The 26,358-nt window shown below is 33.6% G+C and overlaps 1 protein-coding gene across 6 annotated transcripts in view; it reads left to right on the top strand.

Annotated features, from left to right (window-relative positions):
• Positions 1-26,358, top strand: part of WRN (WRN RecQ like helicase) — a 132,674-nt gene that overhangs the window by 52,598 nt on the left and 53,718 nt on the right. For all 6 annotated transcript variants that reach the window (XR_013763849.1, XM_079140208.1, XM_079140207.1 and 3 more), the window contains 6 exons: positions 985-1,172; positions 3,987-4,161; positions 18,997-19,178; positions 20,416-20,517; positions 20,994-21,086; positions 25,427-25,568. Coding sequence is in view for 5 of the 6 variants with exons in the window: in XM_079140208.1 (XP_078996334.1) it covers positions 985-1,172; positions 3,987-4,161; positions 18,997-19,178; positions 20,416-20,517; positions 20,994-21,086; positions 25,427-25,568 (882 nt within the window). In the remaining variant the exon portion in view is untranslated. The remainder of the gene's footprint in view (positions 1-984; positions 1,173-3,986; positions 4,162-18,996; positions 19,179-20,415; positions 20,518-20,993; positions 21,087-25,426; positions 25,569-26,358) is intronic.

Raw genomic sequence — 26,358 nt, 5'->3', positions numbered from 1 at the left:
CATTTTTATAGGAGGAAACCAAAGCTCAGAGAACTAGATACACAGCTAGAAGACCCATATCTAATAAGTGGCAAAGACAGGATTTGTTTCACTACTGTGCTATTTGTTCTTTTGCCTGATTTTTCTATTAACTTCTTGAAGATGTGACAATTTCCTTATTTTCATAAATGCATTTTCTGTCTACTGATACATTATATTGCTTAGAAACAAATCCAACCCTCTCTTCTTATGGGCTATATCCTAAAAACTTACCTTTTTATCGGCATATGCAGTTTAACAAGTATTTATTAGTGCATTTATAAATAGGTTGATTAAAGCACTTAACGAAAATGATTTATTGTGAGGGTGAGAATGTGTATGTCCTAACAACTTCTAATATTTAAACTTCCCCATTCTCAGCCTTACATATGCTAGTACCTATATATTAACACAGAAATGTATCTATATTAAGTCTTGGTTGGAGAAATTAACTTCTTTGTAAATCAGCCCATTCATCTTTACTTCCATATGTAGGCATTTAAAATTCAGAAAACAGTCTGATTTAGAAGCCAGAGATCAATAAAATTAATTTTGGGGTTAAGTTTTTTAGAAGTATTACAGAATTTAAGGATAAAGAATACAAAAATGATACCAATTAATTGGTCATACTGGTTTTGCCTTTTTTTTTTTTTTTTGCAAAACCTCCCAAATGAGATAATTTTAACTTATTAAATCTATATTAATTATAAATGTAGTTAGTAATTTGTAATAATTGTAGTAAATTATATCTCATGTTTAAATGATTTCTGATTTTTAAGAATCTAATGTATTTAGAAGGCCAAAAAACAAGTAAGTAGTTTCTTTTTTCTTTTATTAAAAAGAATAATTTTAAGGCATTTTTTGACAGGGTACCTTCTGTAATAGTCTTGTTGTAAGAAGGCAGTAGAAATGTTCAGAATTAGTGAGTGCTCCCCTTTTTTTAAAGATCACATTTACTTCACTCAGGTTCCAGTCGTTGCCCTCACTGCTACTGCAAGTTCTTCAATTCGGGAAGACATCGTACGTTGCTTAAAACTGAATAATCCTCAGATTACCTGTACTAGTTTTGATCGGCCAAATCTATATTTAGAAGTTGGACAAAAAACAGGGGATATCCTTCAAGATCTAAAACCATTTCTTGTCAAAAAGACAAGGTAAGAATTTAATGGTTGATGAATTTGGGTAACTGTTTCTTTATAGAAAACTATTTTTTACTATTTCTTCCTAGTACATGTTTAACATATTTCAGATTTTATTTAGTTATGGTTCAAGTCAAGTGTGGTATTATATAATCACTTCAGTGACTTGAGAAAAAGTGTCGTTTTGACTAATTCTATTATTTTTATATTCCTGTTGATGCTTGAATCTTTATTACTTTGTCTATTTTTTTTTGGTAACTTTTTTTTCCTCAATTTTTTGACACTATTGGTCTCAATGTCTTATGCAAACATTTTCTTCTATTTTTTCTGTTAATTCTGCTAAGTGATGTCTTTGTCCAGATTAAATCTCTCCTAACAGATTTCCCTTCTCCTTAGTGCTTGTTATACTCTGTATATAACTTTCAGATTTATCTTTATAAACGCACACCTTTTAAGTCTTGGAGCACCTTTCTGGAATTCTTTTCTATGGAATGAAGATTAGGCTCCTTCACTTAATATTCAAGACCTTCTAAAGTGTCAATATTTAATATGAAAAATTTTTTTGAAAACCAGATCAAGAAAGATTCTATACTCATTTTCAGTCCTCTTCAAGCAGAGTATGGTAGCAGGGAACCACTGAGAGTTAGAATGCTTTCTATAGATCTGAGGCATGAAGTAGAGGGTAATTAAGGCTTCAGATCAATGACTTTTATTTCCATTTTCTTCTCTTCCTTTGATTCTGCTATTTATCAGTATTCACATTTTTTTTTCTATTGAGTTAAATGTTTCTTAAAATAGCCCTATTTTGTTTTTACATTCACGTTATATTTAAATTAGGTAGTTAGATGAACCTCTTTTCCCTATCTCATTTAATAGTTAAGAAACCAGACAGGGACTGCTTTCTGTTTTTACCTTCAGGAAATTGTTATGAAGATATAACAGTCTTTAATAAGTTACTTGGCAAAGTTATGACTCCTTTTGTAAAAGAATTTGTTAGTTCAAATTTATACATATTATCTATGTCTTTTTAAATTTTAAGTCTTAATTCCAATTTGAGTAATACAGATGCACATAAGTTGAAAAATGGCTCATTTTTCAGTCCCATTTCTTTATGTATATTCGCTATTGATACATATTGATATTATGTATATTCGCTATTGATTCGCTATTGATATTGCTACATAGACTTCTTTGATTCTGTTACTGTGCAGATGTGCACCCCTATTTTGTCATTGTTAAGTTTATAAGAAAATAATTTCATACCATATCCATTTTTTCTTTTATTTAAAGTGTCTTTCCATATATTTTATTTTCTTAAATTGGGACTTTAATAGGCTATCCAGATTTTGGTGAGCAGTTTTTTCTTCTTTGAAAATATGTTTTTAAAATAAGATTTTTGTACACTTAAAAATAAAATGAGTATCTTTTCTCACTCCTTTAAGAGTTTACTATGCTTGGATTATTCAGTAAGACTCTTGCAGTAAAAATATTACCTGATTTTTCTGTTTAATTTGTATAGCCTCTGCCATAGTCCTTCTTAAAGATTTTGTAAGGATTTAATTTTTAAAAATGTTTGCTTAGTATCCCATTGTAGGAATATACTTAATGATGAATATTTAGGTTATTTTTCACTATCATAGTATTGCTCTGAATATTTGTATATATGTATCTTTTGGCAGATAAGTATTTTTGTAAGATAAATTCCCAAAATTGAAATTGGAGCCGAAAGTGGTAGCACATGCCTGTAACCCCAACCAAGTGGGAGGTTGAGGCAGGAGGATAAGCAAGTTTGAGGCTAGCCTTGGCAAATTAACAAGACCTTGTATCAAAATAAAAATAAAAAAACGAATGGAAATGTAGTGCAGTGGTAAAGTGCCCCTGGGTTCCATCCCTAGTACCCAGAAAACAAACAGTCCCTAAATTGAATTTGCATCAAAGGGTATATGAATTTAAGTTCATATTTATTTAAATATTTATATTTATCTAAATAAAATAACTTAAAAATAATTTTTTGTAGTTGTAGATGGACAGAATGCCTTTATTTCATTTGTTTATTTTATGTGGTTCTAAGAATCAAACACAGTGCCTCACAAGTTCTAGGCAAGTGCTGTGCCACTGAGCTACAGCCCCAGCCCGAAAATAACTTTTCATGAATCTAAAACAGTTTTCTGTCTATAATGATTAAGTCAACATAAATTAATATACTTAAGTAAATGAATACATTGAGGTATTAAATGTTTTGTGGAAATCATTGTTTATATTCTTAATAAGTAAACACAAATTTCTACAGTGGACATTCTAACATGTTTTTTCTTAAACATTCATGGTCTCCAGATTGCTAGTAGTACTTCTTTGAATTATAAAAGCAGTCTTACAATATTACAAAGCTCTTGTTCTTTTAGTAAATAATTTTAATTTTATGAACATAAGAATAAGAATTTTTATACATATTTCTATATAAATATTAACTTCTATATAAATCAAGACTAATTGTTTCTCTGTTGTGTTAAATTCCTAGAATATTTTCATCAATAGTTGATACATTTTTATCATGGCTTCTGCTAGAACAAGCTAACTTATTCTTGTTTTAACTTTGATTTTAACCAAAACTGAGTCAAAAGTTTTTGGAGCTTAATACAATTCATGTCACATTTGATTCTCTGTAATGTTTTAGATTTTCATTCAGTTAAATATATCATTTTTTTTGTATGCTTTCTCCTTTTAGTTTTTTACTTAGTAGAAAGGGAATGTTAAATAAGATAAAACCCAGACTGGTCTGAAACACATTTTCTCTCTCTCTCTCTCACTATGTTTGTTCTTTTTTTTCAGTTCTGATTGGGAATTTGAAGGTCCAACTATCATCTATTGTCCTTCCAGAAAAATGACAGAACAAGTTACTGCTGAACTTAAGAAACTGAAGTTAGCCTGTGGAACATACCATGCAGGCATGAGTTTTAATATAAGGAGAGATGTTCACCATAAGTTCATGAGAGATGAAATTCAGGTGTGAGAATTGATTATAATTACTCTCTGTGCTCCTTAGAGGAAATAGATATTTCTCAAATTTTATCATGTCTTTATTGAATACCCCTCTGATTAAGGGAATCAGTCTATAATGTGAAAGGCAAGTGTATGAAAAAAACTATTGCAGATTAGTATAAAAAGCAATCTGAGGTAAGTTTTGTAATGTGGGTTGAGCATCCAGGAAGGTGCAATTTGAGTAGAGTCTGAAAATGTAAATAGAATTTTGTAGGCTTGTAGGTGATGAGGGCAAAAGAATTGGTTATAGAATTCCAGGAAGAAGGACTAACAAGTGCAAGGACTGTGATGTGAGAGTGCATGCAGGGCTCAGCAATTTATGAGTGGTTTGGAATGACTGGAGAGAAATAGCAAGGGATAGGACTGGCAAAAAGTATGGATAAAGAGGCAGTGAGGAACTGTTAGAGACTCCTAAGAAAAAAGTTGAATGGATTGGTTGACCAGGTTATGAATGGCTTTAAAACTTCCGGGAAAGAGACAGACTGGGCTTGGTGTCAGATTCCTGTAATTTTTCCCAAATACTTAGCCTTAGAATTTTTCTCTTAAATGAAAATTTAATAGGTAAGACACAGTAAATAATAATTCTAGTTGAAGTTGCCATGAGGGAGAAGGGAGACCTGAACTTCCCTGTCTATAAGATAGCTTCTGTAGGTGTTTTATAATCCTTAGCATGCCACAGAGAAGAGTTTGAAAATTAACATGATGGACTCTTCTGTGTTTTTGAGCAGAATGATATTATCATAAAAATAGACTGGTAGCATTAAGTAGGATTAATTTTAAGGGCAGAAATTGAAGAAGGGAAAGGTAATGATGAAATTATTGTGAGGTGGTGCTGCTGAGATTCCTGTAATGATTGACCTGGTTTAGTAGGCAACCTATAGAATATCTGGGAGAATTTAAATTCAAGTCACATGAGTAGGTTTCGATCAACAATTTGATGCTGTCAGGATCATAGCCACATGGTCACTGTAAGTCAATAGAATAGTCCTCTGTAGATGAACTTAACATCAGCTTTGGAATTTTCCTTCCTATGGAGCCGTCCCTATGATAGGTAGTTGTCTACTTCAAGCCAGCATTGTTCAAATATCTTAAGACTTAAGTATGATTCATATGAACTGTCTATAAAGTTCACTATGCATAGGTATGCTGTAATGCATATCTGCCCAAAAGCATCTGTTTTCTTCTTTCCACAGATAGAAACAGCTGGCACAACTGTACAGAGATTTTATCCAAATTTGTGAATTTTTTTTATTATCTCAGTGGCTTGAAAATTGTCAGATAAAAATTTTTAACTGCTACTACTAAATCTTGGCAATCAATCTTCAAGCCATTAACTGACCAATGGTTTATTCTTTTTTGAGGTATTCATTTAATTTAATAATTATTCATTTAGACTAAAATATCTACCAAAGATATGACAGAGTACAAACTTTATCCCTGTTATTTTGTGATGGGAGACTTCATTGGATGCATCTGATTTTCCTACCAATATACAGCTTCTTTAAATATCAATATTTTGAAATATGACTTAAAAATCCTTGTAATCTTTCATTATACCTAATCTCTAGGTGTATGTATATATGTGTTACTATAGTCTCCTTTCTATGGTAGGATTTTTATACATAGTATGAAGATGAATAAGTTGATTATTTCACTCTAGTCTTGTTTTATTTAGTAGCTGGTCCAGGTAGTCCTTTGTCATTAATAGTTCAGAAGTTTCACATTTGCATCAAAAGTTCTAAAATCATTTTTCAAGTGATGAAACTACATTTAATCTTCTTTATGGAAGAGTCTAATGCTTTTACAATTTATTACTTGTCATTGATATTTATTTGGTGCCTAATGAATGCATAAATATCCTGAATTCTAAATATTCACTTTTCCTGTCTTTTTTACAATTTACTCATACCTTAGTGCAGCACCAGAAGTATAGCTGACCTCTTCAATTCTTAATATCTTACACTGAGTGATGCTTAGAATCTTAATATTTTCTCTTTTATAATTTTGGAAAAAAAGACGTTTGTGATTATTATAACCAAATCTAACTTTTATATTTGCATGTAGATTTGCTTTTTAGTCTGTGACTGTTCATTCTTATATTAATCCTAGCTTTTTGTTTTATATCCATTTGTATTTTCATTTGTCCTTTCATGATGCCTTAAATGCTCTTCCTTTCTGGAATGAGGTTGAAAAATATTTATTTGATAAAATATTTTTATTTTTATCTGAAAGTTCATAGGAACATTTTGAAAATCAAGGCTGTAGAATTGGTTGATCTCATCTAAAAATAGTATGATTAAAATTAGAATCATTATTGTGTTGCTTATTAACTCTTAAATATAGAAAAAAATGCCTAGTCTTCTTTGCACAAAGCTTTAACTTATTATTACTATTTTTATTCCTGTATTTATTTTTCTCTCACCCTTCTTATCATCCTTTAACTTGTTCACTATTTTTTTCTTTCTTCCTTTTTATTCTCCGGTCCTATCTTAGCTCACATATTTTCTTTAAAATGGTACTTTAATTTTTATCAGTTATACATGAACTCTAACTAGCCGCTCATGAGCCTTTAGATGTTTACTGCTATTTCTGAGTTGCTGAGGTTGTCTTTGAATTTGTGATCTTCTTGCCTCAGACTCCTGAGCTGCTTGGATTACAGGGTGGGCCACCATGCCCAGCTCTTTTTTCTATTTTAAAATTTTTTTTAAATTTTTTTGTTCTTAGTAGTTATACATGACAGTAGAATGCATTTTGACATGTCATATCATACATAAATGGAGTATAACTTCTCATTATTTTGGTTGTATGTGATGTAGAATTATATTGGTTGTGTAATCATAATGTCCCTTTCATTCTATTATCTTTCTACCCCCCATCTCCATTCTCCTTTGTCTAATCCACAGTACCTCTATTCTTCCCCTATTGTAGTCTGCCCCCTTATTATGAATTAGCATTTGCATATCAGAGAAAACAATTGGCTTTTGGTTCTTTGGGATTGGCTCATTTTGCTTAGCGTGATATTCTGCAGTTCTATCCATTTCCCGGTATCTTATTGTTAATACTTAAGATTTTGTAGTTTATATTTCCCATTTATTCTTTCTTAAATTTTGCCCACATCATGTAGATCTTATCTTGGTATATTCATTCACATTAGATATTCTATCATATCTTCTTAAAGATGTGGAGATAAAATTATGTTTCACTTCACCATCTTTAATGAGAAGTTTCCATCTTAGAATCATGTTAGAATAAGATACTTTGCTATCACATAAGATTCTTGAAACTTCAAGGTAGTATAAACATTTCATTTAGTACAAATAAATATTTTAAAGACCCTCTTTTGTGTCTCATATTACAGATGTTCAGAGAAACCACTTTATTTTATGCTTTTTATAGAGAATGAACAGAAGTCTCACTTTATAGTTACTAATCTTTTTTAAAAAAAATTATTTATTTTGATTCATTGTAAACAAATGGGGTAAAACTTCTTTCTCTGGTTATACATGAAGTAGAGTCATACCATGTGTGTAATCATACATGTACACAGGGTAATGATGTTTGTCTCCATCTGTTCTATTTCCCTTCCCCCATCCCCTGCCATCCTTCTTTCCTCTATCCTTCCTCCATTCTTGCCTCCCTCCCCCCGCCCCCCCCGTTATGTGTCACCATCCACTTAACAGAGAGATCATTCGTCCTTTAGTTTTTTGAGATTGGCTTATCTCTCTTAGCATGATATTCTCCAGTTTCATCCATTTGCCTGCAAAGACCATAATTTTATTATTCTTTATGGTTGAGTAATATACCATTGTGTATATATACCACAGTTTCTTTATCCATTCATCAATTGAAGGGCATCTAGGTTGGTTCTACAATCTGGCTATTGTGAATTGAGCAGCTATGAACATTGATGTGGCTGCATCACTGTAGTATGCTGATTTTAAGTCATTTGGGTATAGGCCAAGGAGTGGGATAGCTGGGTCAAATGGTGGTTCCATTCTAAGTTTTTTAAGGAATCTCCACACTGCTTTCCAGAGTGGCTGTACTAATTTGCATTCCTTCCAGCAATGTATGAGTGTACCTTTTTCCCCATATCCTCTCCAACACCTATTTATTGCTTGTATTCTTGATAATTGCCATTCTAATTGGGGTGAGATGGATTCTTAGGGTAGTTTTGATTTGCATTTCTCTTATTACTAGGGTTGTTGAACATTTTTTCATATATCTGTTGATTGCTTGTAGATCTTGTGTGGAGTGTCTGTTCATTTCCTTAGCCCATTTGTTGATTGTGTTATTTGTATTCTTTGTGTAGTTTTTTGAGTTCTTTATATATTCTGGAAATCAGTGCTCTATCTGAAGTATGAGTGGCAAAGATTTTCTCCCATTCTGTAGGCTCTCTCTTCACATTGCTGATAGTGTCCTTTGCTGAGAAAAAGCTTTTTAGTTTGAATCTATCCCAATTATTGATTCTTGCTTTTCTTTCTTGAGCTACGGAGTCATGTTACAGAAGTCTGATCCTAAGCTGACTTGATGAAGATTTGGACCTACTTTTTCTTCTATAAGATGCAGGGTCTCTGGTCTGATTCCAAGGTTCTTGGTCCATTTTGAGTTGAGTTTTGTGCAGGGTGAGAGATAGGGATTTAGTTTCCTTCTGCTGCATATGGACTTCAAGTTTTGCCAGCACCATTTGTTGAAGAGGCTATCTTTTCTCCATTGTATGTTTTTGGCACCTTTGTCTAGTATGAGAAAACTGTATTTATTTGGGTTTGTGTCTGTGTCCTCTATTCTGTACCATTAATCTACCTGTCTATTTTGGTGCCAATACCATGCTGTTTTTGTTACTATTGCTGCGTAGTATAGTTGGAGTTCTGATGTTGTGATACCTATTGCTTCACTCTTCCTGCTAAGGATTGCTTTAGCTATTCTGGGTTTCTTATTTTTCCAAATGAATTTCATGATATCTTGCTCTATTTCTATGAGGTACGTCATTGTGATTTTAGTTGGAATTGCATTGAATCTGTATAGCACTTTTGGTAGTATGGCCATTTTGACAATATCAGTTCTGCCTATCCAAGAACATGGGAGATCTTTCCATCTTCTAAGGTTTTTGAAAAATTCTTTCTTTAGTGTTCTGTAGTTCTCATTGTAGAGGTCTTTCACCTCTTTTGTTAGATTGATTCCCAAGTATTTTATTTTATTTTTTTTGAGGCTATTGTGAATGGAATAGTTTTCCTAAATTCTCTTTCAGAGGATTCATCACTTATGAATAAAAATGCATTAGATTTATGAGCATTGATTTTTATATTCTGCTATTTTACTTAATTCATTTATGAGTTCTAGAAGTTTTCTGATGGAATATTTTGGCTCCTCTAAAAATAGAATCATATACAACCAGCAAATAGGGATAGTTTGAGTTCTTCTTTTCCTATTCATATCCCTTTAATTTCTTTGATCTGTCTAATTGCTCTGGCTAGAATTTCAAGGATGATGTTGAATAGAAGTGGTGAAAGAGGACATCCCTGGCTTATTCCAGTTTTTAGGGGAAATGCTTTCAGTTTTTCTCTGTTTAGAATGATATTGTCTGTTGGCTTAGCATAGATAGCCTTTACAATGTTGAGGAATGTTGCCACTATCCTTATTTTTTCTAGAGTTTTGAACATGAAAGGGTCCTGTATTTTATCAAATGCTTTTTCTGCATCTACGGAAATAATCATGTGATTCTTAACTTTAAGTCTGTTGATATGGTGAATTACATTTATTGATTTCCTGGTATTGAACCAACCTTGCATCCCTGGGATGAAACCCACTTGGTCATGGTGCACTATCTTTTTAATATGTTTTGTATGCGATTTGCAAACATTTTGTTAAGAATTTTTGCACCTACATTCATTAGGGATATTGGTCTGAAATTTTCTTTCCTCAATGTGTCTCTGTCTGGTTTAGGTAACAGGGTGATATTGGCTTCATAGAATGAGTTTGGAAGGGTTCCCTCCTCTTCTGTTTCATGGAATACTTTGAGGAGTATTGGAATGAGTGCTTCTTTGAAGGTATTGTAGAACTTGGCTGAGAATCCATCTGGTCCTGGACTTTTCTTTGTTGGTAGACTTTTGATGACTTCCTCTATTTCATTACTCGAAATTGATCTATTTAAATTGTGTATGTCCTCCTGATTCAGTTTGGGTGGATCATATGTCTCTAGAAACCTGTTGTCTTTGAGATTTTCTATTTTGTTGGGATATAGATTTTCAAAATAGCTTCTAATTATGTTTTGTATTTCAATCATGTCTGTTGTGATATTTCCTTTTTCATCCTGAATTTTAGTAATTTGAGTTTTCTCTGCCCTCTTTGTTAGTGTGGCTAAGGGTTTATCAATTTTGTTTATTTTTCCAGAGAACCAACATTTTTTTGTCATGTTTTTTGTTTGCTTCTTTTGTTTCAATTTCATTGATTTCAGCTCTGATTTTAAATATTTCCTATCTTCTATTACTTTTGGTGATGCTCTGTTCTTTATCTAGGGCTTTGAGCTGTAGTGTTAGGTCATTTATTTGTTGATTTTTTCTTCTTTTATTGAATGCACTCCATGAAATAAATTTTCCTCTAAGAACTGCTTTCATAGTGTCCCAGAGATTTTGATATGATGTATCTTTGTTCTCGTGTACTTCTAAGATTTTTTTTATTTCCCCCCTGATGTCTTCTGTTATCTATCCATCATTCAATAGCGTATTATTTAATCCCCAGGTGTTGGAGTAGTTTCTGCTTTTTATTCTGTCATTTATTTCTAATTTCAATCCATTATGATCTGATAGAACACAAGGTAATATCTCTATCTTCTTGTATTTGCTAACAGTAGCTTTGTGGCATAAAATATGGACTATTTTAGAGAAGGATCCACGTGCTCTGAGAAGAAAGTGTATTCGGTCATTGATGGATGGAATACTCTGTAAATGTCCGTTAAGTCTAAACTATTGATTGTGTTATTGAGATCTGTGGTTTCTTTTCTCTTTTTTTTAGATTCTGACATTTTTTAAAAATTTTAATTGAAAATCATAAATTTACATCGGGCAATATTGTTTGATTCATTCTGTTATTTTTTCCCTCCTGCCCCACCCCTCCAACCCCTCTTTTCCCTCTATACAGTCCTTCCTTTCTCCATTCTTACCACCCACCTTATCCCTAACCCTAACCCTAACCCTAACGCTAACCCCTCCTACCCCCCCTTATATGTCCTTATCCGCTTATCAGCGAGATCATTCGTCCTTTAGTTTTTTGAGATTGGCTTATCTCACTTAGCATGATATCCTCCAATTTCATCCATTTGCATGCAAATGCCATGATTTTATCATTCTTCATGGCGGAGTAATATTCCATTGTATATATATGCCACATTTTCTTTATCCATTCATCAACTGAAGGGCATCTAGGTTGGTTCCACAATCTGGCTATTGTGAATTGAGCAGCTATGAACATTGATGTGGCTGTATCTCTGTAGTATGCTGATTTTAAGTCCTTTGGGTATAGGCCAAGGAGTGGGATAGCTGGGTCAAATGGTGGTTCCATTCCAAGCTTTCTGAGGAATCTCCATACTGCTTTCCAGAGTGGCTGCTCTAATTTGCAACCCCACCAGCAATGTATGAGTGTACCTTTTTCCCCACATCCTCTCCAACACCTGTTGTTGCTTGTGTTCTTGATAATCGCCATTCTAATTGGGGTGAGATGAAATCTTAGGGTAGTTTTGATTTGCATTTCTCTTATTACTAGAGATGTTGAACAGTTTTTCATATATCTGTTGATTGCTTGTAGATCTTCTTCTGTGAAGTGTCTGTTCATTTCCTTAGCCTATTTGTTGATTCGATTGTTTGTATTCTTGGTGTAGAGTTTTTTGACTTCTTTATAGATTCTGGAAATTAGCACTCTATCTGAAGTATGAGTGGCAAAGATATTCTCCCACTCTGTAGGCTCTCTCTTCACATTACTGATAGTTTCCTTTGCTGAGAGAAAGCTTTTTAGTTTGAATCTATCCCAGTGGTTGATTCTAGTTTTTATTTCTTGTGCTATGGGAGTCCTGTTAAGGAAGTCTAAGCCAACAAGTTGAAGCCAACAAGTTGAAGGTTTGAACCTACTTTTTTTTCTATATGATGCAGGGTCTCTGGTCTGATTCCGAGGTCCTTGATCCATTTTAACTTGAGTTTTGTGCAGGGTGAGAGATAGGGATTTAGTTTCATTCTGTTCCATATGGATTTCCAGTTTTCCAAGCACCATTTGTTGAAGAGGCTATCTTTTCTCCATTTCATATTTTTGGCCCCTTTGTCTAGTATGAGAAAATTGTATTTATTTGGGTTTGTGTCCATGTCCTCTATTCTGTACCATTGGTCTACCTGTCTATTTTGGTACCAATACCATGCAGTTTTTGTTACTATTGCTTTGTAATAGAGTAGAAGATCTGGTATTGTGATACCCCCTGCTTCGCTCTTTCTACTGAGGATTGCTTTAGCTATTCTGGATTTCTTATTCTTCCAAATGAATTTCATGATTGCTTGCTCTATTTCTGTAAGGTATGTCATTGTGATTTTAGTTGGAATTGCATTGAATCTGTATAGCACATTTGGTAGTATGGCCATTTTGACAATATTAATTCTGTCTATCCAAGAACATGGGAGATCTTTCCATCTTCTAAGGTTTTCTTTAATTTCTTTCTTTAGCGTTCTGTAGTTCTCATTGTAGAGGTCTTTCACCATTTTTGTGAGATTGATTCCCACATATTTTATTTTTTTCAATGCCATTGTGAATGAGGTAGTTTTCCTAATTTCTCTTTCTGAAGATTCATCACTTATGTATAAGAATGCATTGGATTTATGAGCATTGATCTTGTAACCTGCTACTTTACTGAATTCACTTATGAGTTCTAAGAGTTTTCTGGTGAAATTTCCAGGTTCCTCTAAATATATAATCATGTCATCAGCAAATAAGGATAGTTTGAGTTCTTCTTTTCCAATTCGTATCCCTTTAATTTCTTTCGTTTGTCTAATTGCTCTGGCTAGAGTCTCAAGAACGATATTGAATAGAAGTGGTGAAAGAGGGCATCCCTGCCTTGTTCCAGTTTTTAGGGGGAATGCTTTCAGTTTTTCACCATTTAGAATGATATTGGCCATGGGCTTAGCGTAGATGGCCTTTACAATGTTAAGGAATGTTCCCACTACCCCAATTTTCTCTAGTGTTTTGAGCATGAAGGGATGCTATATTTTATCGAATGCTTTTTCTGCATCTATTGAAATAATCATGTGATTCTTACTTTTAGTCTGTTGATATGGTGAATGACATTTATTGATTTCCGGATGTTGAACCATACTTGCATCCCTGGGATAAAACCCACTTGATCGTGGTGCACTATCTTTTTAATATATTTTTGTATGTGATTTGCTAAAATTTTGTTGAGAATTTTTGCATCGATGTTCATTAAGGATATTGGTCTGAAATTTTCTTTCCTTGAAATGTGTCTGTCTGGTTTAGGTATCAGGGTGATATTGGCTTCATAGAATGAGTTTGGGAGGGTTCCCTCCTCTTCTATTTTATGGAATACTTTGAGAAGTATTGGAATGAGCTCTTCTTTAAAGTTTTGTAGAACTCGGCTGAGAACCCATCTGGTCCCGGACTTTTCTTTCTTGGTAGGCTTTTGATGACCTCTTCTATTTCATTGCTTGAAATTGATTTATTTAAGTTGTGTATGTCCTCCTCGTTTAGTTTAGGTAATTCATATGTCTCTAGAAACTTGTTGATATCTTCAAGGTTTTCTGTTTTGTTGGAGTACAGATTTTCAAAATAGCTTCTAATTATGTTTTGTATTTCACTCGTGTCTGTTGTGATATTTCCTTGTTCATTCCGAATTTTAGTAATTTGAGTTTTCTCCCTCTTTCTCTTTGTTAGTGTGGCTAAGGGTTTATCAATTTTGTTTATTTTTTCAAAGAACCAACTATTTATTTTGTTAATTTTTCCTATTGTTTCTTTTGTTTCAAATTCGTTGATTTCGACTCTGTGTTCTACTACTTTTGGTGTTAATCTACTCTTCTTTTTCTCGGGCTTTGAGCTGTAGTGTTAAGCCATTTATTTGTTGATTTCTACTTCTTTTGTTGAATGTGCCCCATGAAGTAAATCTTCCTCTAAGTCCTGCTTTCATAGTGTCCCAGAGATTTTGATATGATGTGTCTTTGTTCTCCTGTACTTGTAAGATTTTTTTTATTTCCCTCCTGATGTCTTCTGTTATCCATTCGTCATATAATAGTGTATTATTTAATCTCCAGGTATTGGAGAAGTTTCTGTTTTTTATTCTGTCATTTATTTCTAATTTTAATCCATTATGATCTGATAGAATACAAGGTAGTATCTCTATATTCTTGTATTTGCTTACAGTAGCTTTATGGCATAAGACATGGTCTATTTTAGAGAAGGATCCATGTGCTGCTGAGAAGAAAGTGTATTCGTTCTTTGTTGGATGGTATATTCTATAGAAGTCAGTTAAGTCTAAATTGTTGATTGTGTTATTGAGATCTATGGTTTCTTTATTCAATTTTTGTTTGGATGATCTATCCAGCGGTGAGAGAGGTGTGTTAAAATCGCCTAGTATTATTGTGTTGTGGTCTATTTGATTTCTGGAATTGAGAAGGATTTGTTTGATGTACATGGATGAGCCAATGTTTGGGGCATAGATATTTATGATTGTTAAGTCTTGCTGATTTATGCTTCCCTCAAGCAGTATGTAATGTCCTTCTTTATCCCTTCTGACTAGTTTTGGCTTGAAGTCCACATTATCTGAAATGAGGATGAATACTCTAGCTTTTTTGCTGTGTCCGTGTGCAGGGTATGTTTTTTCCCATCCTTTCACCTTTAGTCTCTGGGTATCTCTTTCTATGAGATGAGTCTCTTGCAGGCAGCGAATTGTTGGATTTTTCTTTTTAATACATTCTGCCAGTCTATGTCTTTTGATTGATGAGTTTAGGCCATTAACATTCAGGGTTATTATTGTGATATGATTTGTATTCCCAGTCATTTGACTTATTTTTGTTTATTGACATGATTTGGTTTCCCCTTTATTTGGCTATTCCTTTCAGCTAGTTCCTCCCGTTGCTGATTTGCATCGTTGTTTTTCATCTCTTCCTCATGGAATATTTTGCTGAGAATGTTCTGCAGTGCCGGCTTTTTTTTGGTAAATTCCTTTAGCTTTTGTTTATCATGGAAGGATCTTATTTCATCGTCAAATCTGAAAGTAAGTTTTGCTGTGTATAAGATTCTTGGTTGGCATCCATTTTCTTTCAGGGCTTGGTAAATGTTGTTCCAGGCCCTTCTAGCTTTTAGGGTCTGGATTGAAAAATCTGCTGATATTCTTATTGGTTTGCCCCTGAATGTAATTTGATTCTTTTCTCTTGCGGCCTTTAAAATTCTATCTTTATTTTGTGTGTTAGGTATTTTCATAATAATGTGCCTTGGTGTGGGTCTGTTGTAATTTTGTCTATTTGGAGTCCTATAAGCCTCTTGTACTTGAATTTCCATTTCATTCTTCAGATTTGGGAAATTTTCTGATATTATTTCATTGAATAGATTGTTCATTCCTTTGGTTTGTTTCTCTGTGCCTTCCTCAATCCCAATAATTCTTAAATTTGGCCTTTTCATGATATCCCATAATTCTTGTAGATTCTGTTCATGATTTCGTACCATCTTCTCTGTTTGGTCAATTTTGTTTTTAAGATTAAATATTTTGTCTTCAGTATCTGAGGTTCTGTCTTCCAGGTGTTCTATCCTATTGGTTATGCTTTCTATGGAGTTTTTTACTTGGTTTATTGTTTCCTTCATTTCAGGGATTTCTGTTTGGTTTTTCTTCAATATCTCTAACTTTTTATTGAAATGATCTCTTGCTTCCCGTATTTGCTCCTTTAACTGTTGATTGGTGCGATCATTTAATGCCTGCATTTGCTCTTTCATCTCCTTGTTTGCTTCCCTGATTGTTTTAATTATGTACATTCTGAACTCCCTTTCTGACATTTCTTCTGCTGTGCTGTCATTGGGTTTTATTGATATAGTATCTAGGTTTGTTTCGGACATTTTCTTCCCTTGTTTTCTCATATTGGTCAGATATCAGTGGGACTTTGCGATATTGCAGAATTCTTCATTGGCTTATAGTGTCCCTGTAGATTTCCAGTGTCTCACCTTCCTGCCTTCAGTAGCCTGAAGTCTTGGAGTAACTTGATAATGCAGTGCTTCCAAGGAAAGCTGCCCCTAGTCCTCTCCTGGTTCCAGGACTTGGAGCTGGCTCTGTGTGGAAAGGCTCTCACTGGGGGGGCCCTGCTCCGAGAAACTAGCCTGGAAAGGCGCTTCCCACCGGAGGGGTCCGGACTGCGGTCTGCTTGGGGAAGTCCCTGGCTGCCGTGTCCTGGTCCCTGAAGCAACCCGCGGGCAGGAACTTGCCGCCCTGGTCCAGGGACTTGAAGCTTGGTTCTGTGCAGAAAGGCTCTCACTGTGGGGCCTGCTCCGAGATGCTGGAAAATCTGGCCCTGTGGGAGCAGCCCACCGCCGGAGTGTGCAGAGTTTCCTGGGGCAGACTCTAGCTGCTCTGCCCTACTCTAATAAGCCACCCGAATCCGGGCCTGCCACCCGGTCAGCGCTTCACCGGGTGGGGGAGACTCACCCCGTGGCTCTGTTTTAGTCCAAATCTCTCAATGCCTCCCCTTCTTGAATCCTGGGTTCTGGAGCGACTGGAGATGCAGTCACCCTCTAGTCCGCCATCTTGGATCGCCCCATGGAAAAAGCGAGATCTGTGGTTTCTTTGTTCAGTTTTTGTTTGGAAGATCTGTCCAGTGGTGAGAGAGGTTTGTTAAAGTCACCTAGTATTATTGTGTTGTGGTCTGTTTGATTCCTGGAATTGAGAAGGATTTGTTTGATGTACATGGATGAGTCACTGTTTGTGGCATAAATATTTATGATTATTATCTTGCTGATTTATGCTTCCCTTAAGTAGTATGAAATGTCCTTCTTTATTCCTTCTGACTATGTTTGGCTTCAAGTCCACTTCATCTGATATGACGATGTACACCCCCACTTTTTTGTTGAGTCCATGTGCATGGTATGTTTTTTCCCATCCTTTTACCTTTAGTTTGTGGGTATCTTTTTTCTATGAGATGAGTTTCTTGAAGGTAGCACATTGTTGGGTTTTTTTATTAATCCAATGTGCCAGTATGTCTTTTAATTGATGATTTCAGGACATTAATATTCAGGGTTATTATTGAGATGTGATTTGTATTCCTGGTCATTTTGGCTTATTTTTGGTTTTTAACTTGACTTGGTTTTTCCTTTATTTGGCTATTCCTTTAAGGGAGTTCCTCCCTTTGCTGACTTACATCGTCGTTTTTCATCTCTTTCTCGTGGAATATTTTACTGAGAATGTTCTGTAATGCTGGCTTTCTATTTTTAAATTCTTTTAGCTTTGTTTATCATGGAAGGATTTTATTTCGTCGTCAAATCTGAATGTAAATTTTGCTGGAAATAAGATTCTTGGTTGGCATCCGTTTTCTTTCAGAGCTTGAAAAATGCTGTTCCAGGCCCTTCTAGCTTTTAGGGTCTGGGTTGAGAAATCTGCTGATATCCATATTGGTTTACCCCTGAGTATAATTTGATTTTTTTCTCTCACAGCCTTTAAAATTCTATCTTTATTCTGTATGTTAGGTATTTTCATTATAATGTGCCTTGGTGTGGGTCTGTTGTAATTTTGTGTATTTGGAGTCCTATAAGCCTCTTGTACTTGATTTTCCATTTTTTTTTTCAGATTTGGGAAATTTTCTGATCTCATTTCATTGACTAGATTGTTCATTCCTTTGGTTTGTTTCTGTCTGCCTTCTTTAATCCAAATAATTCTTAAATTTGGTCTTTTCTGTGATATCCCATAATTTTTGGAGATTCTGTTCATGATTTCTTACCATCTTCTCTGTTTGGTCAACTTTGTTTTTAAGATTAAATATTTTATCTTCAGTGTCTGAGGCTCTGTCTCCAGGTCTTCTATCCTATTGGTTATGCTTTCTATGGATTTTTAATTTGATTTATTGTTTTCTTCATTTCAAGAATTTGTTCGTTTTTTTCTTTTTTTCAGAATCTCTATCTCTTTATTGAAATGATCCTTTGCTTCCTGCATTTGCTCTTTTAACTGTTGATTGGTGCAATCATTCAATGCCTGCATTTCCTCTCTTATCTCATTGTTTGCCTCTCTGATCATTTTAACTGTGTACATTCTGAACTCCCTTTCAGACATTTATTCTGCCATAATGTCATCGGATTTTATTGTTGTAGCATCTAGGTTTGTTTGGGACACTTTCTTTCCTTGTTTTCTCATATTGCTCATGTATCTTCCCCTCTCCTAATCTTTAGTAGTCTGAAGTCTTGGAGGAACTTGATAGTCCAGTGACCCAAAAAATATGCTGCCCCTCTAGGGATGGTGGACTCTAGGTGGGGTATATTCCCTTCTAGTGGGCAGAGGCACCTCCATGTGTTGACGGATGGTCAGCTGTAGGGATACTAGACTTTGGGCTGGGTCCTGGCTGGTCAGGTCGCAGCTCTGGGCCTACTTCCCCAGCAGGTAAGTCTCGACTGGCGGCTCTCTAGTTACCAATCTTTAATGAGTAAATTGTGCACTCTTTTATTCAATAGGTGATTTGTTGAAATTATATTAAATTCAGTTTTATGCCAGTTACTTTAATGATTGAATTACTGTTTCAAGTTTTAATTCTTTTAAATATGTTTTTCAAACTATTCTGTTATTTATTCTCAGTGCGTCATAGCTACTATAGCTTTTGGAATGGGCATTAATAAAGCTGACATTCGCAGAGTCATTCATTATGGTGCTCCCAAGGAAATGGAATCATATTACCAGGAAATTGGTAGGGCTGGCCGTGATGGACTTCAAAGTTCTTGTCACATACTCTGGGCTCCAGCAGACTTTAACTTAAATAGGTAAAAACTATTGTTCTCACCTCACATCTTTCTTTCTTTACAAGAAAATATTTGAGGCTGGGTTCAAAATTTCAAGTAATTTGTGGGTATATTTAAGGTATAAAAAAAAAAAAACAAAAACAAAACCAAAAAACCTAAATTAAAAAAAAAAAACCCAAATCAACCAAAAAAAAAAATGATAGCAGAAATCCAAAACAGACAACATTTGTGAAGAACATTGACAGTAAATGTTGCCACATAGAGGAGATGACCTAATTTTAGCCATTTCTCAGTGTGAAGCATTACCTGAATCACTTCTATACTTAGGCATATGACATAGGTCTTCAGAATACTTTCCTACTGTTGCACATAAAGTGAATAGTACTTTTTTCCTCCTCATATCTTCTCTTGTTGTAATATCTTCAGCCATAGTTACTTCAGAGTCTAATTTGTTTATTCTTTCATATGTATGCGGAGTATAATTTCATGAAATCAGTTTCATTCTGTAGTTCCTTTTCCTTTCCCTCTTCCCTTCCAATTTGCCTTCTGTTTATTCTTGAAAAGGTGTGCAAAACTATTAAGGAGAATTTTACCATTTGATAATTGTTATTTATAGAATTTCTTCACAGAAGACTAGAAATAAACAGGATGAACTTAGTTGCACTGATTTTTTAGAAGACAAACAAAGTGGGGTGTATCCCTTCTAGTGGGTAGAGGCAGTATGTTTTAATACTGTTTAACAATTTTAAATAAATTCAGGATTGTAGAACCCCAAAATACAAAGATAGTTTTGGAGGATCAAGAAATCCACTGAAGAGATAGTAGGGATAAAGGCTTGTACTGGTGATGAGCCTCTTTTGGTATTCCTTATATAAATGTTTTTAGTTTCTTATAAAGAATAGACTTTTCCTGAGAAAAGATCAAAATTCATATATAATAGAAGACTTTCTGGAAATCAAAGAAGTGTGTGACAAATAAATCAAAATGAAAAACTAGCATTTTTAGTAATTTTTCAAAGACAGCTAAACAGTTGATACTTGGACATAGGTAGAATTCTTTTGAAAGCAATTTTTATAAAAATTACAAAAGTGCTTGCCTCTTTTGGGGGCATTGACCGGGAAGATATATAAGAGAACTTACTAGGGTAATTAAAAATATTCTTCATCATAATATGAGTGTGGGTTTTATAGGTTATAAATAATAAATGGAAAAAATTGCTAATAGTTGTACATATCCTTGTGAAATTTTGAATTGACAGGAACTGCCTTACTGAGATACGTAATGAAAAGTTTCGATTATACAAATTAAAGATGATGGCAAAAATGGAAAAATATCTTCATTCCAGGAGATGTAGGCGACAGTATGTATTATTTATTTTATTTTATTTTTTTGTACTGGTGATTGAATCTAGGGATACTCTGCCACTGAGCCGTATTCCCAATCCTTTTTATTTTTTGTTTTGAGACAGGGTCTTGCTGAGTTGCCCAGTTTGTGTAGGAACTTGTGATTCTCCTGCCTCAGCCTGTTGAATAGCTGGGGTTATAGGCATGTGCCACCATGCCCAGCTATATTATTTATTTTGTATCAATTACTTGCCTGGGTTTATGGATGATGCTCTTTTAAGAAAAACATTTGCTAAATAATTAGGATTATTTGGAAAGAATATTTTGATGATATTATGGTTTGCTAAGTTTTAAAGGCAGCTTTCTTTGTGGCTGAGTAAACTCAAATAATGAGGTTCCAGGTAAATAATTAATGGTGATTTTATCTAATTTTTAGCAGTGAACTTAACATATATTTTTTCTTTTATTTAATTTAAAAATTTCTCTTGCATAGAATCATCTTGTCTCATTTTGAAGACAAACAACTAAGAAAGGCCTCCATGGGTATTATGGGAACTGAAAACTGCTGTGATAATTGCAGATCCAGGTACAGATTTCTTCTTGATTAACATTCTAAAATTTTTGTTTCTCTTTCAAGAGCATGTTTAAATCGAATTTTTGTTGAATATGTATTTTAGTTTTTTAAAACTAAATGGATTTATTTAAAAATTAAAAAGCAAATAATTTGGAGTATTTTACTTTGTGTAATAGGTAATATAAAAGAATGGTAACCTAAACCTAAACAATAGTTAATTATGTGTAAATTGTATAAAAATTAAAGGCATAAATTGTCAGAATTGGTTTGAAAATGTAACCCTATCCTATGTGAGGTAAGAAATCCATTGCAAGTGTACTTATATAGCTAGGTTAAAAAAAGAATGAAACATGGTATACCATGAAAACATAGGTCAAAAGAAAGCTGAAGTTGCTGTTTTAATGTTGGGTAATGGACACTTTGGGCAAAAAATACATGGGTAAAAAAAGGACATCTCTTGATGTAAAAGGATAATTTCACTCATTTACTAGTCAGGATTCTCCAGAGAAACAGAATGATTTCATATTAAAGGGGGGAAGAAGGAAGAGAGGGAAGGAAGAAAGGAATTATGAGGGATTGGTTATAAGAAATTGGCTTACATAGTTGTGGGGTTGGCAAGTTAAAACTTTAAGGCAAACAAGCAGTCTGGAAACATGGGCAAGTGTTGATGTTGCTCTCTTGAAGTAGAATTCTTTCTTTAGCAAACCTCGTTTTTTGCTCTTAACACTTTCAACTGATTGGATGAGACTTTTCCACGTTATTGATAATAATTTCCTTTAAAGCCAGCTGATTATGAATATTAATCATAGCTACAAAGTATTTTTGCAGCAACATCTAGATTAGTATCTAACCAAACAACTGAGTACCTCAGACTAGCCAAGTTGACACCTAAAATTAACCATTCCAACCAAGAAGACATAATCCTAAATGTATATATACTCAATGAAAGAACCTAAAAGAACTGAAAGGAGAATAGAGAACCCACAATTATAATTGGCGACTTTAACATCTTCTCTCAGTAATCAGTAGAAGTAGTAGAACAAAAAATCAGTAAGGGGACAGAATGAACAGAACTGTCAACAACTTGCATTTAACCATAGAAATGAAAAGATGTGCCCTATTTGTGTACAATGAATCAAAATGCTGACTATAAAAAAAAAATCTGGAACTTGGAAAAACAAAAACAAAAATAAAAAAACCACCACAACCTGAATCTAATTAGTTTTTATAGAACACTTCACCCGACAGCAGGAGAGTACACATTCTTTTCTGGGGAAAATGGAATGTTTACGAACATGAATGATACTCTGGGTCATAAAATGTTAACAAATTTGCAAGTAATCTATTTGGATAAAGTATGTGTTTTGACTATAGTGGAATTAAACTAGAAAGTTGTAACAGAATGATAGGGGGAAAGTCTCCAAACCCTTGGAAATTAAATAGCACACTTCTAAATTACCTATGAATCAGAGAGGAATTCTCAAGGGAAATAAGAAAATATTTTGAACTGAATGAAATAAAAATACAAAATGTATAGCATACAGTTGATACAGTACTGGGAAGGAAATTTGTAGCATTAAATGTTTATCATATAAAGGGAGAGAGGTTTCAAACCAATAATTAAGCTTCCAACATAAGAAACAAGAAAATCAGAGCAAAATAAACCAAAAGGAAGTGGAAGGAAGGAAATAATAAAGATAAGTGCTTAAAGTAGTGAAATAGAAAACAGAAAAATGGTAGTGAAAATCACTTTACTCAAAGGTCGTTATTTGTTAAGGTCAACAAAATCGAGAAAAACTGCTAGCAAGACTGACAGAAAAACAGAAAACAAAATTTATTAGTAGCAGGCATGAAAGGGGAATTTTGCTGCAGACCCAATAGATATTAACAGGGATAAGAATAAAACACTATGAACAACTCAGTATATAAATTCAGTATTGTAGATGAAATTACTTAATTTGATTACTTTATAACTTCAAATTAACTACTGAGCCACAATGAAATAGATAAACCTGAATGGTCTCCCAACCATTAGAGAAAGTGAATTTCTTATTAACAGCCTCCAAAAATAAAATTTCTAGCCTAGAAGGCTTCAGTGACAAATTCTAGCAGACATTTAAAGAAGAAATGATAACAGTTCTACAGTATGGTTCCATTTATATGATATTCTCTGAAACTTGTAACTAAACTGTAGGGATGAAGAAAGATCAGCAGTTGCCAGAGGTTAGTGGAAGGGAGAAGGTACATAAAATGGTAGACAGAAGAGTCTTTTGGAGTGATGGATTTGTTTTGTGTCCTGATTGTGGTGAGGGTTAGATGAATCTATGTATATGAATTCATGAAAATTGTAGAATTCCACACAAGTATGACTAATGTAACTATATACTGATTGAAAAATTAAAACAAATGGTACACCTGCTTGGGTTAGCTGTATACCTCAGTGTGGTAGCTATATTATTATAAAACAAAAGAAGTGGTCTTAGGATTGGATATCTTCTCTGCATAAATGGTTCCTTCACCAAAAGAACATTTTTTTTTTTTTGTCTCAAAAAACAAGGTAAAACAAAACAGAAAAACTCCTATAAATAAAGCACAAATTGATAGAAACTGGAAGAAATCTACCTTCAAAGTGGGAAAATTTGATATAATTTTTAGTTATTGTAGGTTAAACAGTCAAAAAATTAGCAAGTTATAGGAAATTTGGTCGATAGAGTATAAGTTTGATTTATCAGGCACCTAGAATGTAGAACCCTTTATTAAGCAACTAGAACAATGTATCTCAAATTATTTTACTTCATGATCCCCATAGAAAATGATAATTATTTGTATCCCACACTGGACTAATTGTCAGAATCCAGATAACATGGACTGAAATAATTAACCTTTCTTCGGCCCATCTAGAATCTGTTCACTGCACACTGGTTGGGAAAAACTGAATGAGAGCCTATACTTCTCAAGTATACATGGAGTATTTGTAAATACTGACTACAAGAGCAGGGATTGGCAATATGGTCTTTGGGCCAAGTCCACTTGCTACCTGTTTTTCTGTAAATAAAATTTTGGTGTAACTTAGCCATGCTCTTCTGTTTATGATGGCTGCTTGAGTTAAGTAGTTATCTATAAAGTCCATTGTGATCCACAAGGCCGGATATAGTTATTATCTTACCCTTTATGGAAAATGTTTTCTGATCCTGTACTAAACTATAGTTTCTCTCAGAATATTTCAATGAATTGGATACCAATTCACCACATTTTCTGACCAGAATGCAGTTGATTTAAAAGTAAATTAGAAGATAAAAAAATTCTTATGCATCTGGAAATTTTAAATAACATTTTTTTTTTTTTTTTTTTGCGGTGCTCAGGATTGAACCCAGGGCCTTGTGCTTGTAAGGCGAGCACTCTACCAATTGAGCTATCTCCCCAGCCCCTTAAATAACATTTTTAAAATAACTTAATCAAAGAAAAATCAAACTGGAAATTAAAAAAATTTTAGAATTTATTGACAAGTGTATTAAAAATCAATAAGATGTAATACAGGTAGTTCTTTATGGGAATTTGATAGCTTTAGTTACTCTTATTAGCAGAGTAATCATCCTACTAAAGAGGTAATCATCCTACTAAAGAGGTTAGAATAGCAGAATAAGCCTAAAACAGTTTTTTTCCCCTCCCTCCAAACATTATTTTATCTGGAATGTTGAATGCATTCTTATTGCTCTTTCAAAGATACCAATTGAATTAGGTAGTTGAACTATATTAGTTGATTTTCCCTAAGGATTTTTTTTTGTTCTCATCCTAAAAATATTCTCACTTGTATTAGTAAAAGTTTCACATAAACCCAAAGGATGATTTATAAATTTAATTCCTAGATGTATTTAAATGAAGGGTTTATAATCTGTCGTGATTTATAGTTTAAATTTAAGTTAGAGTTTAAACTAACAATTGATTGGATAGGAGATTTTCTTTTTAAGTTAAAATTTTCTTTTGCAACAACTCCTTTTTTTCCAACAAAACCTAAAGTGAAAATCCAATGTTCATATAATTGATCAAGTGGAACTGTTGTGCTTTCTTGAACTTCTTAGTCTTCTTCCATCTAAGGTCTGAGACACTTGCCATGAAACTTGGTTTCTTAGGGCACTAGAGGGGAGCCATTAGCATAACATTCTGGGATGCTGTATTATAGTTTATTTTTCATGTTTGAGATATTTCACATGCTCTTGGCTGTATAAATTTTGTATCCTCTGAAGGAGTTGACACATTTGAGATATTTTTTACTTGACTAATTGTTAAATCTTTTTATTTCTTAAGGTATGTACTTTGTCTATGCTGTCTTAATAATTATTGTTTTTATTCAGATTGAATCATGGTGATTCTAGTAATGACTCAGATGATACATCACAGGACTTTGGTCCACAAGCATTCCAGCTCTTATCTGCTGTGGGCATCTTAGAGGAAAAGTTTGGAATTGGGGTTCCAATTTTATTTCTCCGAGGATCTGTAAGTATATGTGAATTGTGAATGACCTTCTTAGTTCTTTTTTTTTTTTTTTTTTTGACTCCGTTATGCTTCCTTTAGAGGTTTATTGTGTTATGATTGTAGCTTTGATTTTAGGTGAATTATTAGAAATGCAGGAAAACACATTAATTTACATTTAAGCCCTGCAATTTGTTACTTTTGACTCAACATATGTGTGTCACATCTATTGTTGTTTTGATGTTCCAAGCTTATGTTCAACTTTGCATCTCAGTCTGAAGTATTATATTAGTTTATTACATTGCAGTTAGGTGAATCCCTAGACTGATCTTTCTTAGGATAATTAAGGAAAGTTAACTTTCATTATCAGGGGGCTGGTAGAACAAATTTGTGTTTTTTAGCATCCAGGAAACTATTAAATTGAGCAAAACTGTAGTTTGGGGGTTATTTTGTGAAAGTTTTAGTTCATAACAATATTTGGCAGCTTATGTTTTTTTTTTTCCCTCTTCTATTTCCTACCAGAATTATTTAAAATTCCAAGAAAAAAATTTTGACTTTACTTGTGTTTTGTAAAATAAAATATGATTTTATTCCTGATAAAATAAAACTAAGTAGTCTCTATTGATACTAGTTGACTAAACCAAGAGTGGAAGTAGGATACTTTATAATTATGCATGTTTATTTAAAATAGTCTTTAAAATTCTTATTTTGTATGTAGAATTTATAAAATAATTTTAGGGAAGTAGTTATTTGTTAAATAGTCAAATGCTCCTTATAAATATTTTTTAGTTTTTATTTTGTTTAGAAAGGAATC

Source organism: Sciurus vulgaris (genome assembly GCF_902686455.1).
Source record: "Sciurus vulgaris genome assembly, chromosome: 5".
NCBI lineage: Eukaryota > Metazoa > Chordata > Mammalia > Rodentia > Sciuridae > Sciurus > Sciurus vulgaris.
The sequence above is the reverse complement of the archived record's forward strand: the minus strand, read 5'-3'. Positions and strand labels throughout refer to the sequence as shown.